General features: G+C 37.9%; 2 protein-coding genes across 2 annotated transcripts; both read left to right on the top strand.

Annotated features, from left to right (window-relative positions):
* Window positions 1-2664: 2664 nt before the first annotated feature.
* opn1sw2 (opsin 1 (cone pigments), short-wave-sensitive 2) lies at window positions 2665-5961 on the top strand. Its single transcript, XM_087801778.1, has 5 exons — window positions 2665-3043; window positions 3123-3291; window positions 3357-3522; window positions 4773-5012; window positions 5857-5961. The coding sequence occupies exons 1-5, from the start codon at window positions 2665-2667 to the stop codon at window positions 5959-5961; spliced, it is 1059 nt and encodes a 352-aa protein (XP_087657904.1).
* Window positions 5962-11049: 5088 nt separating this feature from the next.
* opn1lw1 (opsin 1 (cone pigments), long-wave-sensitive, 1) lies at window positions 11050-13372 on the top strand. The gene is made up of 6 exons (XM_087800067.1): window positions 11050-11186; window positions 11256-11552; window positions 11615-11783; window positions 11841-12006; window positions 12967-13206; window positions 13271-13372. Exons 1-6 carry the CDS (start codon window positions 11084-11086, stop codon window positions 13370-13372), a joined length of 1077 nt encoding a protein of 358 aa, XP_087656193.1. The 5' UTR covers window positions 11050-11083.
* Window positions 13373-14522: the final 1150 nt, after the last annotated feature.

Here is a 14522-nt window from a genome sequence, read left to right as displayed (position 1 = left end):
AGCCTTAAGAGATCAGGAGGTAAACACAACGGATCAAGGCTTTGGTGTTTTTATTATTATTCAATTATAGTTTGTGTTTAGAGAAAAGGCATTAATCAAAAAATTAAATGTTTAAAATTAGTTTTACCAAATCTAGAATCTAAAATGATCACTGACAATAGTTTTTAAAGTTATTCATGCAAAACCTGTGTAAGTCCTTAAATAGTCTTTGTCTTTTCTTAAAGACAACCATGAATTATAAACAATTCATCTTCTCAGATGGTTTTTGATGATGAATCAGCATTTTATAATATTAAAACTAAGACTTCTATGTCGTTAAAGCCAAATCAAATGTAAGGAATCAGTTTGTTAGGAATAATATTTGACTCAATGATGCTGTAAATGTTCCGTTGGCATGGTAACAATGATCCAAAATATTGCTTATTTGTCACAAACCTCTGTTCCTAACACCGGCTAATCTGTCCTGATACAATGACGAAGGAGGAGATGATCCGCCCTAATCCTGGTGAAGAGATCAGCAGACGATGCCTGGATTACCTGATTAAAATGAAGCTTCTTCCTTCGACCACTTCAGGGTTCAGGTCTGACAAATGATGTGGTCGAGTCTTCTATGGATAATACTGAGGCGACGTCTCCAGCTGATCTGGTGAATCATTTATTTGGAAAATGTAGTTTAACGGAAGTTTATGGGGAAATGTTGTGATGTTACAGTTAATAAAAACCAACTAGGGAACTTGTTGAAACTAACAATTGTATCGAGCGACAATAACATTAGTACAAACTTACATCGTGAAATTGAGGAATAGTATTTTTTTTTAACTCCATAAAGCTTGTTATAACTGCAACATATGGAAACAAGCACCATTACTATGCAGTAGAATAAGTCTTAGACCTAATGTCGTCTCTCAAAATGGACCTGATGATGTTACGCATGTAACAACCAATATCTGACGTGTGTCGTGGACCTGAGGTGTTGCTCAACTGCCAGGATGTAAGTTCTTCATCGGTCTGTCGGACTTCCAGGAAACATGCCAAGACTGGAATTAAGTGAGCAGAGTGGATTACATGAGGCTGATGAGATTACATCGTTTAAGTTTGTTGAAAACAGATTAAAGTCACGGCTTTGCTCGTCCTTAAGAACATGAACCTATTAAGACGGTTTCAGATGTTGAAATGCTTTGTTTAAACCTCCATTGATGTCGATCAGGACGACCAGGTCTGTTGTTTTGTTGGCCGAAACTACAATTATTTTTTGAATTAAAAAACATCCAACGATGGTCTTGTGAACACTGCACATATTTACGGCCCCAGTTTGTTCACCCTTGTTAACTCTTGCAAGTTCTTCAATCCAATCAAATGGTAAAGAGAAGCTGGAAGTCAAAAATGATTCACACAAATTGTGAGACTCATTTTTTCTTCCTGCAATATTCTCCAGGTGTCCGTCACAGAGGGTTCGTACATGCAGACGTATCTTTTTGAGGGTTTGTTTGAGGTTCACTGCATCACTGTCTCTCTCTTCATATGTGTCATCTCCACCCGGTTACTGACAATTCCTGCCGTCAACCAAAAAGAAAAACCTTTGAAAACCAAACCAGTTCAAGTTGATTGAGTTTTAAAGTTGCTGAAAATGATGGAAATAATTTGTACTTAACATTAATATGGTGTAAATGTCATTGTAATAGGATATATTCCCTATACAGCCTCTTACGATTCGTGAAAAGGGCCATAATTCTGAAGTAAATTATACAAATCGTTCAACTTTAATCAAAATGAGAGGTAGTTTAATTTCCATGGGGGTCTTCTTGTGCCCCCTTGTCCTGAGCGAGTTGACCTCCGCACTTGAACTGTCACTGAGAGGTCAGTAGTCCAAAGGATCATTTAACAGTTGGGAGTATATGAGACCCAATATACAGTCAAATAATTCTCATTTTCTGGGTTCAATTTCTTTTTTGAAGTCTTCCCTTAAGACTTATAATGGTGCAGAAACCTTGAGAGAACCGGACTCCAGGTGCTTTATCAGGACTGAAAAAGTCAGCTTTGAAGACGCCATGGAGAGAATCTTCATCGTTGAATTTCAGCCTTTTTTTATTTTGTGAAAGTCATATTAGTGACTTGCCTTGAAAACGTTGCCTATATTTAAAGATAAAATAATCTAAGGCACAAACAAGTCACTGTCACCATATGAGTGCTTTTGTTTTTTCAAATAAAACAGATTTTTAAAGTTTTTTTTTTATTATTATTTCTTTAAAGCGGATCAGTCCTAAAGATACTTGGAGATGTAGTCGTGATCTGACATATTTCAACGACACTTTTAATGGATTCTTTGAGTCACGACGCGCTGAACTGAGGATTCATTGATTAACTTGATCAAATGTTCCGAGTCACACGAATGAAAACGATGTGATTTGACGTCACAATGACTGAGGAAGATCCAACAAGACATGAAAACGACCTAGATCTTTGAGGAAAGGATTATTTGGAGCTCAAACATCAGGGCTCATGGGCTGTGGGTGGAACCAGAATCCTTAAATCCCCCTGATGAGCCAATTAGGCCCAACGTAAGTGATATTCCAAGGAACTATAAAAGTCAGAGGAGCTTGCGATCCAGGAGAGTTTTGGGAAAGCTGGTTACCCTCGGACCGCTTGATCGAGATACTCACAAACATGAGGGGAAATCGCGAGGTGCAATTCCAAGAGGACTTCTGGATCCCCATCCCTCTTGAAACCAGCAACATCTCGCTATACAGTCCATTCCTGGTTCCCCAGGACTACCTCGGGAATGTATGGCTCTTCTATGCAATGGCCGCGTTTATGTTTGTGATGTTCGTACTCGGCGTGCCAGTGAACGTCATGACTATCGTATGTACGGCCAAATACAAGAAGCTCCGCTCGCACCTCAACTACATTCTGGTCAACTTAGCCGTGGCCAACCTCCTCGTCGCAGGCTTCGGTTCGTCGACTTGCGCAATCTGCTTCCTCAACAAATACATGATTTTGGGGCCGTTGGGCTGTAAGATCGAAGGATTCACATCAACTGTGGGCGGTAAGCGTTCGAGACATTGGTGGGATTGAAACCCTGTTCCTTCTCCTGTTCCTCCTTCAATACCCTCCTTGTGTTGCAGGTATGTGCTCCCTCTGGTCTCTCGCTGTGGTCGCCTTTGAACGGTGGCTGGTTGTTTGCAAACCTTTGGGAAATTTTGTCTTCAAACCTCATCATGCTATAGCGTGTTGTGTTTTCGCCTGGTGCATGGCCTTGGTCGCGTCCACTCCACCTTTGTTCGGCTGGAGTAGGTCAGTACCAGCACCTGAGGCCGGAGCAGCTTTTGTAGAAACGCTGACCACGGTTTTCTCCGCAGGTACATCCCGGAGGGACTTCAGTGCGCCTGTGGTCCGGACTGGTACACCACGAACAACAAGTACAACAACGAGTCTTACGTGATGTTCCTCTTCTTCTTTTGTTTCCTGGTGCCGTTCTCCACCATCCTCTTCTGCTACTCTCAGCTTCTGCTCATGTTGAAAGCGGTGAGCATTTCTCGGTTATTTCCAATTCTCTCGATGATACACAGGATCTGTTTGTTGAAATATTCAAGTAAATATTGCTCCATCACTCAATTAGAAACTTGTTTAAATGACCTATAGTTGTGTTTATCTTAGATACCGATAGAGCTTTGCATCAAAATGTGTTTTTATTGATTAAATTATTATATTAAGTGGCACAGAAAATGAAATATTATAACAGAATCCGACACTTTTGTAAACACAATAATTTGTTGTGGTGAAAGTACAGAAAAAAGTCAATCAAATGATATGATTCATCAAGTAAAAAACATTAAATATACTATTATATTACCTACTTAAACAGAATACTGTGTTCTTGAAAATGTTGAAACGCACAAATGTTCTCTGGAAAAGGCGACAATTCCAATATTAAATTGTACTGAGATCATCACGAAGCAGAACAGCTGCTGTTCGCATCATGAATACTGTTTAATTACATTGATGTATTTTGTTTTTCTTTCTTTTAATTTATTGTTGATTTATTTTTGTCATTTATATCTAATCTTGTGTTGCCGCCACAAATAATTCCAGTGTTGTGTTTAAAATACAATACAATAGATACGTTTATATTGTATTATATTTATTATTATCTATAGCATTTTCCAAAAAGATCCACAAAGATCTTCTTGAATTGTTTCGCTCAAAGAAAAAACACTATAACCTCCTTGGCAGAAGTAACAATGAGTCTCGTGTCCCCCTTAACATGAAATTGATCAAATTTATCAGCACGACGAACAAAAACATACTTTCTCTTCCATAGGTTTGTAAGAAATCCACATGTGAACAGAAACATTTGAAGTATTTGAAGTATTTGATTATCTACGAGTAAAGTTAGTTCCTCTGAAATGTTGTTATTTGATTTATTGCTTTTCTTTACTTTGGAGAGTAAACCTCCTCCATCAGCATTATTTATAGAAGATCAAACAAAACGACACTATATATATTTTTTAAACGTCAAATACTTTCTCTTCAATATGTTTTTCGTGTGAATAAAACGCATTTTTTCTGTTTTTGAATAATCAATTTAATGAGAATCTGTTTATATAAATCACTCGACCGCTGGTTCAGGTGAAGGACAACCATTGATGTCAATCAAACTGCAGTGGATTTCATCAAAGGTTTTTTTAGGTCCATGTTGGGATGACGTGTGATTGACGAGCAGCGTCGCTAACACTTGAAGCACAGAAGGTCACGGGTTCAACTTGTGTTTGCAGGCAGCCAAAGCCCAGGCCGAGTCTGCTTCCACACAGAAGGCAGAGAAGGAAGTGACCAGGATGGTGGTCGTCATGGTGTTGGGCTTCTTAGTTTGCTGGATGCCCTACGCCTCGTTTGCCGTCTGGGTGGTAAACAACAGAGGTCAACAGTTTGACCTCAGACTGGCCACTATCCCCTCCGTCTTCTCAAAGGCATCAACGGTCTACAACCCCATCATCTACATTCTTCTCAACAAACAGGTTTGAACCTTCACACATCAAATGAAATATATATACATATATACATATACATATACATATACATACATACACATATATGTATATATATATATATATATATATATATATATATATATATATATATATATATATATATATATATATATATGTATATGTATATATGTATATATATATATATATATGTCAAACTTATCCAGTCTTTTTTATATTTTATTTTCCATGTGTGTTTGTCATATTTAACTTCAGTGACAGTATTTTGGTTTTTATATAATCATACACAATTAAGTTTTCTACACATTACACTCATGCAATCATTAGAATGTGTAACTTTGATCAAACACAGTAGCACCAGCGTTATGGTGGCAGAATTACTTCCAGTATTGTACTTATGTTTACTCCGGGTACTGTGGTTTCCTCCAACAGAACAAAAACATACTGAGTTGATTCTGTAGGTGTAGATGCTTCAGTCTAAAATGAATGAATCAAACAATGTAAAGCTGATTTAAAAACATGTTCTTTAAGATTGAAAAGGAGCAGAGAGAGAGAGAATACTTCCAAGTATATTACTTAAGAATACTTTTCTATTTTACTACACGTATTATTCACTTCTTGATCAAATATATGATCCTGAACTGGTTTCTCTTGAGTTTTGAATGAATCTCTGGTTTACTAGATGATCATTTATTGTGAATGGATGAGGGGTAGAATAGAATAGAACCTGTCGTCGGATAACATGGATAACAGTGACCTCTGCTGGCCGTGATGGAAACACACGAACATGATTCAAACATAAACAAATGAATTTAACTTCAAGTTTCTCTAACAACTATATTTTCTCCTGCAGTTCCGCTCGTGCTTTAGGAAGATGCTGGGCATGAGTTCAGAGGAGGAAGATTCTTCAACCACCACTTCATCGACCACCGAAGTCTCCAAAGTTGGCCCCTCATAAGTTCTGATCTGGACCAGACACATGCACGCGCGCTCCAACTACCAGGGGCCTGTTGTCAAGCACACACACACGCACGAACACGCACGCACTCGCTCTTGACTGAAGATTCAACAGCTGCGGATGTTTTGTTTCTGGAAATGATTCAAGGACTGGCGACCATGATGTAAATACTGTGAGGAGGATAAACACTAGTATGGAGCTTTAGGACCATATTATTCATAATGAATAAAAGAATGCAATTGTTAAAAAAATGAAGAAAAAAAATAAAAAGTCATGATGAACTTGTTGTCTCCTTGGTCATGTTCAAAATATGTCCTTTAAGTGAGAAATGCTTTTTCGTGTAATTGGTATTATTCCTTCTACAGCTTACGTCACAGTGTGTCTACGTCACGGGAAGGTTGCTTAAGCATCCGACAAATAGATCGATATTTTTGTTTATAGTTATATTTTTACTTGTTTTGGTTTTTATTTGTTGTGAATCGTGGGAGCACTTTATTTTAAATGTCATTTTTTTAAAATAGTTTCAAATTGATGGTCGATCCAAACTCCTCTATGTTTCCTGGTTTAAAAAAAACTCTAAGATTAAAAGGCAACAAATAAAACGTCAAATGAAATAAAACTCTTATCGCTATTGAAGGATCTTCTTTGGCCGATTATATCGAGATGTTTCTGATGGATCTTCATCCGGAGACTCTTCATAGATCAGATCAGATCAGCTACGACCACAGCAGCTCTTTAACTCTTTAACGACTGTGTTTAGTTACCAGACACACAGTGAAGTCATTTTATTTCACCAGAAAAAAAGAGAAAATTCAAGGAAATAACAGTAAAAACGTGAAAGTGAGAAGTTACTTTGCTCTATTTATACTAATAACCATTTCTCATCATCTTCTTCTTCTTTTTCTTCTTTTTCTATTTCTTCTTCTTCTTCTTCTTCTTTTTCTTCCAATTATTTTTCTTCTTCTTCTTTATATTGAATTCACTGATCAGTAATCAATCAATGGAAGTCATTGAATTGAATTATCATCACAGAATCTTTTATATGCACAGAATCTTGGGAAACTTCTCGTCTTCATTTCTTCCTGGTTCTTGTCTTCAGTTCCTCACACAGTGATAAACAATAGCAAGAAACACTCAATATATCGTATTAAAGATACACTTCTCTGACCATCAGGGGTGATTCTTGACATGAACTCAGGTTTGTTTGATAAAGTGGACACGTGAAGAACATTGGAATGACACCATGACTGAGGTGGAGACGGTAGAACGTGTCACTACAAAGCACATTTGTGTTCTTAATAAAAACACCATTATTAGTCGTTTACTCTTTACACACAAATACACACACTGACACACACAGACGGATGAGTCGTACTATTGTTGAAATCAGACAAGAAAACTTAAAGAAATACAAACAAAACTACGGTTCAGCTCGTCACACATCAATCTGCTCAAACCTGAACCGCATACATCCGGGTCCACCGAAGTCACCTGGTGACCCACCAGATCTGGCTGCATTGGTCAGTGGCCGCCTGAGATCTGGTGAGAGTCAAAGTGTCGGATCAATGTGGGAATGACAGCTGCAGGCAGTTCTTAAAGAAGCAGAGGAGAAAGGTCAGCGACAGCTGTTCAAAACGACCTCGGTGGTCATAAAACAAAGAGAATTATCTGGTGTCAAGTCAACCTGAGGTTAAACTTGAGCAAAGACGCCTCAGTTGACCGAACACCAGGTAACTGACGCGAACAAGACCACCACGGATCACAAACAAAAGCTGAGGACGATCGTCGACGGTAATCAGGAACAAATCCGAGTTCTGCTAGTAGTGAACTTTTACTAAGAAGGAATAGTTCAGAACTAGCGGAATTCCAGACCTACCCCCAAACATCACAGCATCATGAGTTTCAGCAACAACACAAGTCAGAGCTACACACAAACCGGACAATACTTGACAAACAACACAAAAATCTCTCACACATCCAACGAAAAGAGACGTTACAGACACGTTTGTGTTCCTCTGCCCGCTCGGTCCAGACGGCGGTGGAGCTCTGATCCGGCTTCTTGTCCAACAAGGTGAAGACGATTAAAACATCAGGTTCTTAACGACATTAAGGTTAACTGTCATTCCGGAGAGATTAGCAGGTTCCACGTGGAAACGTCCAAAGCACTTACTCTTTGTTAATCTGTTTTGTGGAGCGACCTGAGTTGTCCGTATAATCGTCTTAGATGATTTGGGAAATGAGACGACCTGAATTTCATTGGGTCAACACTAAAAAGAGAACAACATTGACACCTGTTGCCCTTTAATGTGTTCTACTGATCGCCGTGCTTCACACAAGTGTAGCACGACACAACATCAGTGTCTGCCTTTTCTTTTTTAACTCTCCGTGTTTTTATAGTTTCAAGTGCAACTTGTCCAGAGAAAAAAGTGCTTTGAGCACAAACAGACCAGGATGTGAAGCAGGTGAGTTTCAAGAAATTACCTGGGATTAGCTCCTGGGTCAAAGCATCCCGGCCAGCACAGCATTAACTTATTTGACCAGAAATGGACGACGATGAAGACGTTACCCAATCAGATCCACAGAGTGGGTCACTGGGAATAGAGGTCACGGTAGAGGTCACACGGAAGGTCACCAGGAAGGCAGAGACAGGTCAAGTTCAGAGTCTTTATTTATAAGTAAGAAAGTAAGTAATGGTTATTTCTAAAGAGCCTTTTCCAGACCAGGGTAACAAAGAACTTCAACAATCAAAACAATACACAGTTAATATATAAACTTTAAAAGATCAACAAACACAGGAGTCTCGGAGAATCAAGGAAAAGCTCAAATTAAAGTGTCTTGAGATGTTTCTTGAAGGAGTCAGTAGATCATCAAACACAGATGTTTCTTGAAGGAGTCAGTAGATCATCAAACACAGATGTTTCTTGAAGGAGTCAGTAGATCATCAAACACAGATGTTTCTTGAAGGAGTCAGTAGATCATCAAACACAGATGTTTCTTGAAGGAGTCAGTAGATCATCAAACACAGATGTTTCTTGAAGGAGTCAGTAGATCATCAAACACAGATGTTTCTTGAAGGAGTCAGTAGATCATCAAACACAGATGTTTCTTGAAGGAGTCAGTAGATCATCAAACACAGAAGTTTCTTGAAGGAGTCAGTAGATCATCAAACACAGATGTTTCTTGAAGGAGTCAGTAGATCATCAAACACAGATGTTTCTTGAAGGAGTCAGTAGATCATCAAACACTGATGTTTCTTGAAGGAGTCAGTAGATCATCAAACACAGATGTTTCTTCAGTAGAGTCAGTAGATCATCAAACACAGATGTTTCTTGAAGGAGTCAGTAGATCATCAAACACAGATGTTTCTTGAAGGAGTCAGTAGATCATCAAACACAGATATTTCTTGAAGGAGTCAGTAGATCATCAAACACAGATGTTTCTTGAAGGAGTCAGTAGATCATCAAACACAGATGTTTCTTGAAGGAGTCAGTAGATCATCAAACACAGATGTTTCTTGAAGGAGTCAGTAGATCATCAAACACAGATGTTTCTTGAAGGAGTCAGTAGATCATCAAACACAGATGTTTCTTGAAGGAGTCAGTAGATCATCAAACACAGATGTTTCTTGAAGGAGTCAGTAGATCATCAAACAGAGAGATGGTTCCAATGCTTCCTCTGGTCCTGAAGTTCAGGAACCATCAGTAGATTCTGATCCACAGACCTGAACAGAGAGAGCTCAACACATGAACATGAAATCAATTAAAAACACAATAATGTAAACCAAAGACAATTTTAGGAAAATATCAACCACTAAGCCAGAGTCCTTCCTACTGTATCATGAACCTAGTGGGTACCATCTGGATCTATTCATGTTTTGAAGGTTTTGTCAAGAATGTTTGCTCAAGGCTGGTCTTCTGATATTCTTACTTCACTTAATCCTGCAGACTTTAACTATCAGTGTCATGGCAGAACATCATAAAGAACACACCAAACGTGTGACAAAACAATGATCACGTACGGGTTAAAATGAGCTGCTTGGCAGAGGTCTGTGTGCTTGTTTAAATTAAATGTAATGGTTTGGTCATCAGCTAACGATATCCTTTAGGTGGAGATTTAAAGTTATTTCTAATCTAAGACTCAGATTTTCTTGTGACTAAACACTTTTCTGTTTACATGAGCTCCTTGGCTGTGGTATGTAGATCTTATAGTCCCTATCTAGGGCCATAGTTGCAACACTGACGTGCGATTTTGTGAATTAACTTTCTGGTATATGTTGTATTTAAACATTAATTTATCGTTTCTCATGCACCTTTTAATCTGTCGCCTCATATCAAGTCCTAGTTCAAAGTGAAATGTCATCATGATTGACAGGTCAAGACTTCAGTGGCTTCTGTGAATGTGGTCGGCTTTGATGGAGCAGACTTTCCAAGAAGACCTGAGATCATTCGTTTAGTAAACCTTATACATTCAAGAAATCCCTTAAAGAGTGGTGTGTTGGTCTGTGAGGACGCTGACGTGGGGAAGGATCAGAGTTCTGCTCAACAAACCCCGTGTTCGGAGGCGAACTGTCTTTCCGGAAGGATTAGATGCGTCTTTCTATTCTCCCGCACATGTCACCCGGTGTGAGTGTCACCGCCACAGTTCAGTGCACTTTTAAGCCACTTTGTACTTGTTTAACTAAGTGGAGATCAAAAGTGAAATATCGGTCACAAACAGATATGATGTTGGATCATCCGGACACACATGATAAGAACACACACTGCTGTTAAAAATAATTGATTCATAACTTCTATTCAACTCATGTTTATATATTAATAGATTGTTTAACTCCTGTTATAAACTAACGTCCATTTCATTTCAAAGACAACCATGTGTTTTTATCAGTTCTTCAAAATAATCTGAAGGAAATCCGCTTTAAAACAAGAGTATTATGGCATTTTCTGCTGAGATCCAATTAGGGGCTGTTTTAATTACAGTTTTAGGGCTATCACTCCAGGCAGGATGGTGACTTAATCCTATCAGGGTGTCACTGCAGCACAAGTATAAAAGCTAAAGTAACTTGTGCGACGCTGTGGCAGGTGAGAAGAGAGTTCAGCCTCTGAGGAACATTCAGGACATCAGCATGGCCGAAGATTGGGGGAAATCAGCGTATGCTGCCAGGCGTTATCACGAAGCCTCGACACGAAGCTCCGCGTTCGTGTACACCAACAGCAACCACACCCGAGGTACAGTATCACGATCCCTGTGTTGTTACGACGACCAAGCTGGACCTGGTGTCTTCTCTCCTTCCTCAGATCCCTTCGAGGGTCCCAACTACCACATTGCTCCTCGATGGGTCTACAACTTGTCAACAACTTGGATGTTCTTTGTGGTGATCTTGTCGGTCTTCACCAACGGTCTCGTCATAGTGGCCACAGCAAAGTTCAAGAAGCTGCGTCACCCCCTCAACTGGATCTTGGTCAATCTCGCCATCGCTGACCTTGGAGAGACAGTGTTCGCCAGCACCATCAGTGTTTGCAACCAGTTCTTCGGTTACTTCATCCTTGGTCACCCCATGTGTGTCTTTGAGGGCTACACGGTCTCAGTCTGTGGTGAGCCTTATCTTTGTCGGGCTTCATGTCGGGAGGTCTTGATGAGTGACTTCTCTTTACAGGAATCACTGCACTGTGGTCTCTGACCATCATCTCCTGGGAGAGATGGATAGTCGTCTGCAAACCTTTTGGAAATGTGAAATTTGACGCAAAATGGGCCACGGGCGGAATTTTGTTTTCCTGGATCTGGTCTGCGGTGTGGTGTGCCCCCCCCATCTTCGGATGGAGCAGGTAAGCAGGTATTTTCAACAAACACATGTCTGGATCCTCATTGTCTTCATGCCTAAGGTACTGGCCTCACGGTCTGAAGACTTCTTGTGGACCTGATGTGTTCAGTGGAAGCGAGGATCCTGGGGTCCAGTCTTACATGATCGTTCTGATGGTCACATGTTGCTTGCTCCCTCTTGCAATCATCATCTTGTGTTACTTGGCCGTCTGGTGGGCAATCCACTCGGTAAGTCAGATTCTTTAGGCTATTATAGTTACTATTAAAGTAACTATTATATTTACTATTGTAGTTAGTATTGTAGTTACTATTGTAGTTACTATTAAAGTAACTATTATATTTACTATTGTAGTTACTATTGTAGTTACTATAAAAGTTGCTATTATATTTACTATTGTAGTTACTATTGTAGTTACTATTAAAGTTACTATTAAAGTAACTATTATATTTACTATTGTAGTTACTATTGTAGTTACTATTAAAGTAACTATTATATTTACTATTGAAGTTACTATTAAAGTTACTATTATATTTACTATTGTAGTTACTATTGTAGTTACTATTAAAGTTGCTATTATATTTACTATTGTAGTGACTATTAAAGTAACTATTATATTTACTATTGTAGTTACTATTAAAGTTACTATTATATTTACTATTGTAGTTACTATTAAAGTTGCTATTATATTTACTATTGTAGTTACTATTAAAGTTACTATTATAGTTACTATTAAATTTACTATTGTAGTTTCAATTGTAGTTACTATTAAAGTTAATATTATAGTTACTTTTGTAGTTACTATTAAAGTTACTATTAAATTTACTATTGTAGTTTCAATTGTAGTTACTATTAAAGTTAATATTATAGTTACTATTAAATTTACTATTGTAGTTTCAATTGTAGTTACTATTAAAGTTAATATTATAGTTACTATTGTAGTTAGTATTAAAGTTATTTTTGTAGTTACTATTGTAGTTACTATTGTAGTTTCTATTGTAGTTACTATTGTAGTTACTATTAAAGTTGCTATTATATTTACTATTGTAGTTACTATTGTAGTTACTATTAAAGTTACTATTATAGTTACTATTAAATGTACTATTGTAGTTTCAATTGTAGTTACTATTATAGTTACTTTTATTATGACTGATGATCAGGAACTAACTTGTGAATCGTTTCCACAACAGGTTGCGATGCAGCAGAAAGAGTCAGAGTCCACACAGAAAGCTGAGAAGGATGTGTCCAGGATGGTCGTGGTCATGATCATCGCCTTTGTAGTCTGCTGGGGTCCCTACACAATCTTTGCATGCTTCGCTGCAGCCAACCCTGGCTATGCCTTCCACCCTCTCGCTGCTGCTATGCCTGCCTACTTTGCCAAGAGCGCCACCATCTACAACCCGATCATTTATGTCTTCATGAACAGACAGGTACCAAAATCAGACACGTTTCTTTAATCAAATCTGAGTCATATTTTCTTTATTTCTGCTGCAGTTCCGTTCATGCATCATGCAGCTGTTTGGGAAGCAGGTCGATGATGGATCTGAGTCGTCCACATCATCAAGGACAGAAGTCTCATCTGTGTCCCCAGAATAATCCACTGGCTTCTCTTTTTTGCACAAAATGGCACAATTTTGACCTCTTCTGTAAATATGTAGAACATTTTCCTTATCTAGCTTTCTTGCAAACAATATAAAATAAAACAAAAAAATAAATGCAAATGAAAAATAACTGCATGGAGTCACCTCTCTTTATTGTGTGTGTCAAAGTGACAGCGATCCTTTGTGTTGTGAACTAAACTTCAAGAATAATCAAGTGTTGAATATCAGCCGATAACCATTGAACCTTCACTGTGCAGTGATGACGATGAGTTGCAGCCGAAACCATTTTCTATACTGATTTAAAAAGATAGAAAACAACATAATATGTGTAGTGTTATGTCAATATATTTTTTTAAATGAAAAAAAAACATATTTCAGTTCAAACAATTTCAATCTCAATATTCTGAATCCAGTTTTAAGTTTATATATATAAGATTTTGATTGTAAATATAATAGCATCATTTTTGGCTAACCTTTAAAACATGGAGAAATGATGCTGGAAAAGAAACAACAAGCCTAATCTAACTTTTCTAACTCTGAGTTTTAAATTAAGAACATTGTTGTCCCATCAATTTATTTGATGATCATGTAGAAACATATTCTAATGTATCACATACGTCAGATTAAATTAAGTATAGTGAATTAAATGTTTAGTACTTAAATAATAAAGTAAGCCTTTTTGTTTGTTTGTTTTGTTAATGCATTTGATTCCTTGAATATTCAGCGGTTTCAAGAGTGTTTACCATGTATAAATGGAACCAGGAAAAGGGACCAGGACTGCCACCTGGAGGACTTTAGAAGTTTAGTCAAGCTTGTTATATAGAATAAAGTTTATACTTATTTTGTTACCTCATGAAAATATACAAAATACATTTAGTTTCTTATCTGAAACAATAGTTGCCATAAGATTAGAATATCAAAGAATTATTCGTACGTATAATAGGTTGACGTTTTGTTTAACATCTGGATAATGACACAAGACCAGGCTGGAGAAATACTGGTAAAGCTGAAGAAACTATGTTTGTTTTGTGCTTTTAACTCAGTGATGACTTTTTGACGCTCGGACAGAAGAACGAACCCGCAACTCATTGGTATGGAAACAAAAGTACTCAGAAAGGTTACGTTTTTAAAGATAATGACGTCAG

Source organism: Callionymus lyra, chromosome 10 (assembly GCF_982586985.1).
Source record: "Callionymus lyra chromosome 10, fCalLyr1.hap1.1, whole genome shotgun sequence".
NCBI lineage: Eukaryota > Metazoa > Chordata > Actinopteri > Syngnathiformes > Callionymidae > Callionymus > Callionymus lyra.
The sequence above is the reverse complement of the archived record's forward strand: the minus strand, read 5'-3'. Positions and strand labels throughout refer to the sequence as shown.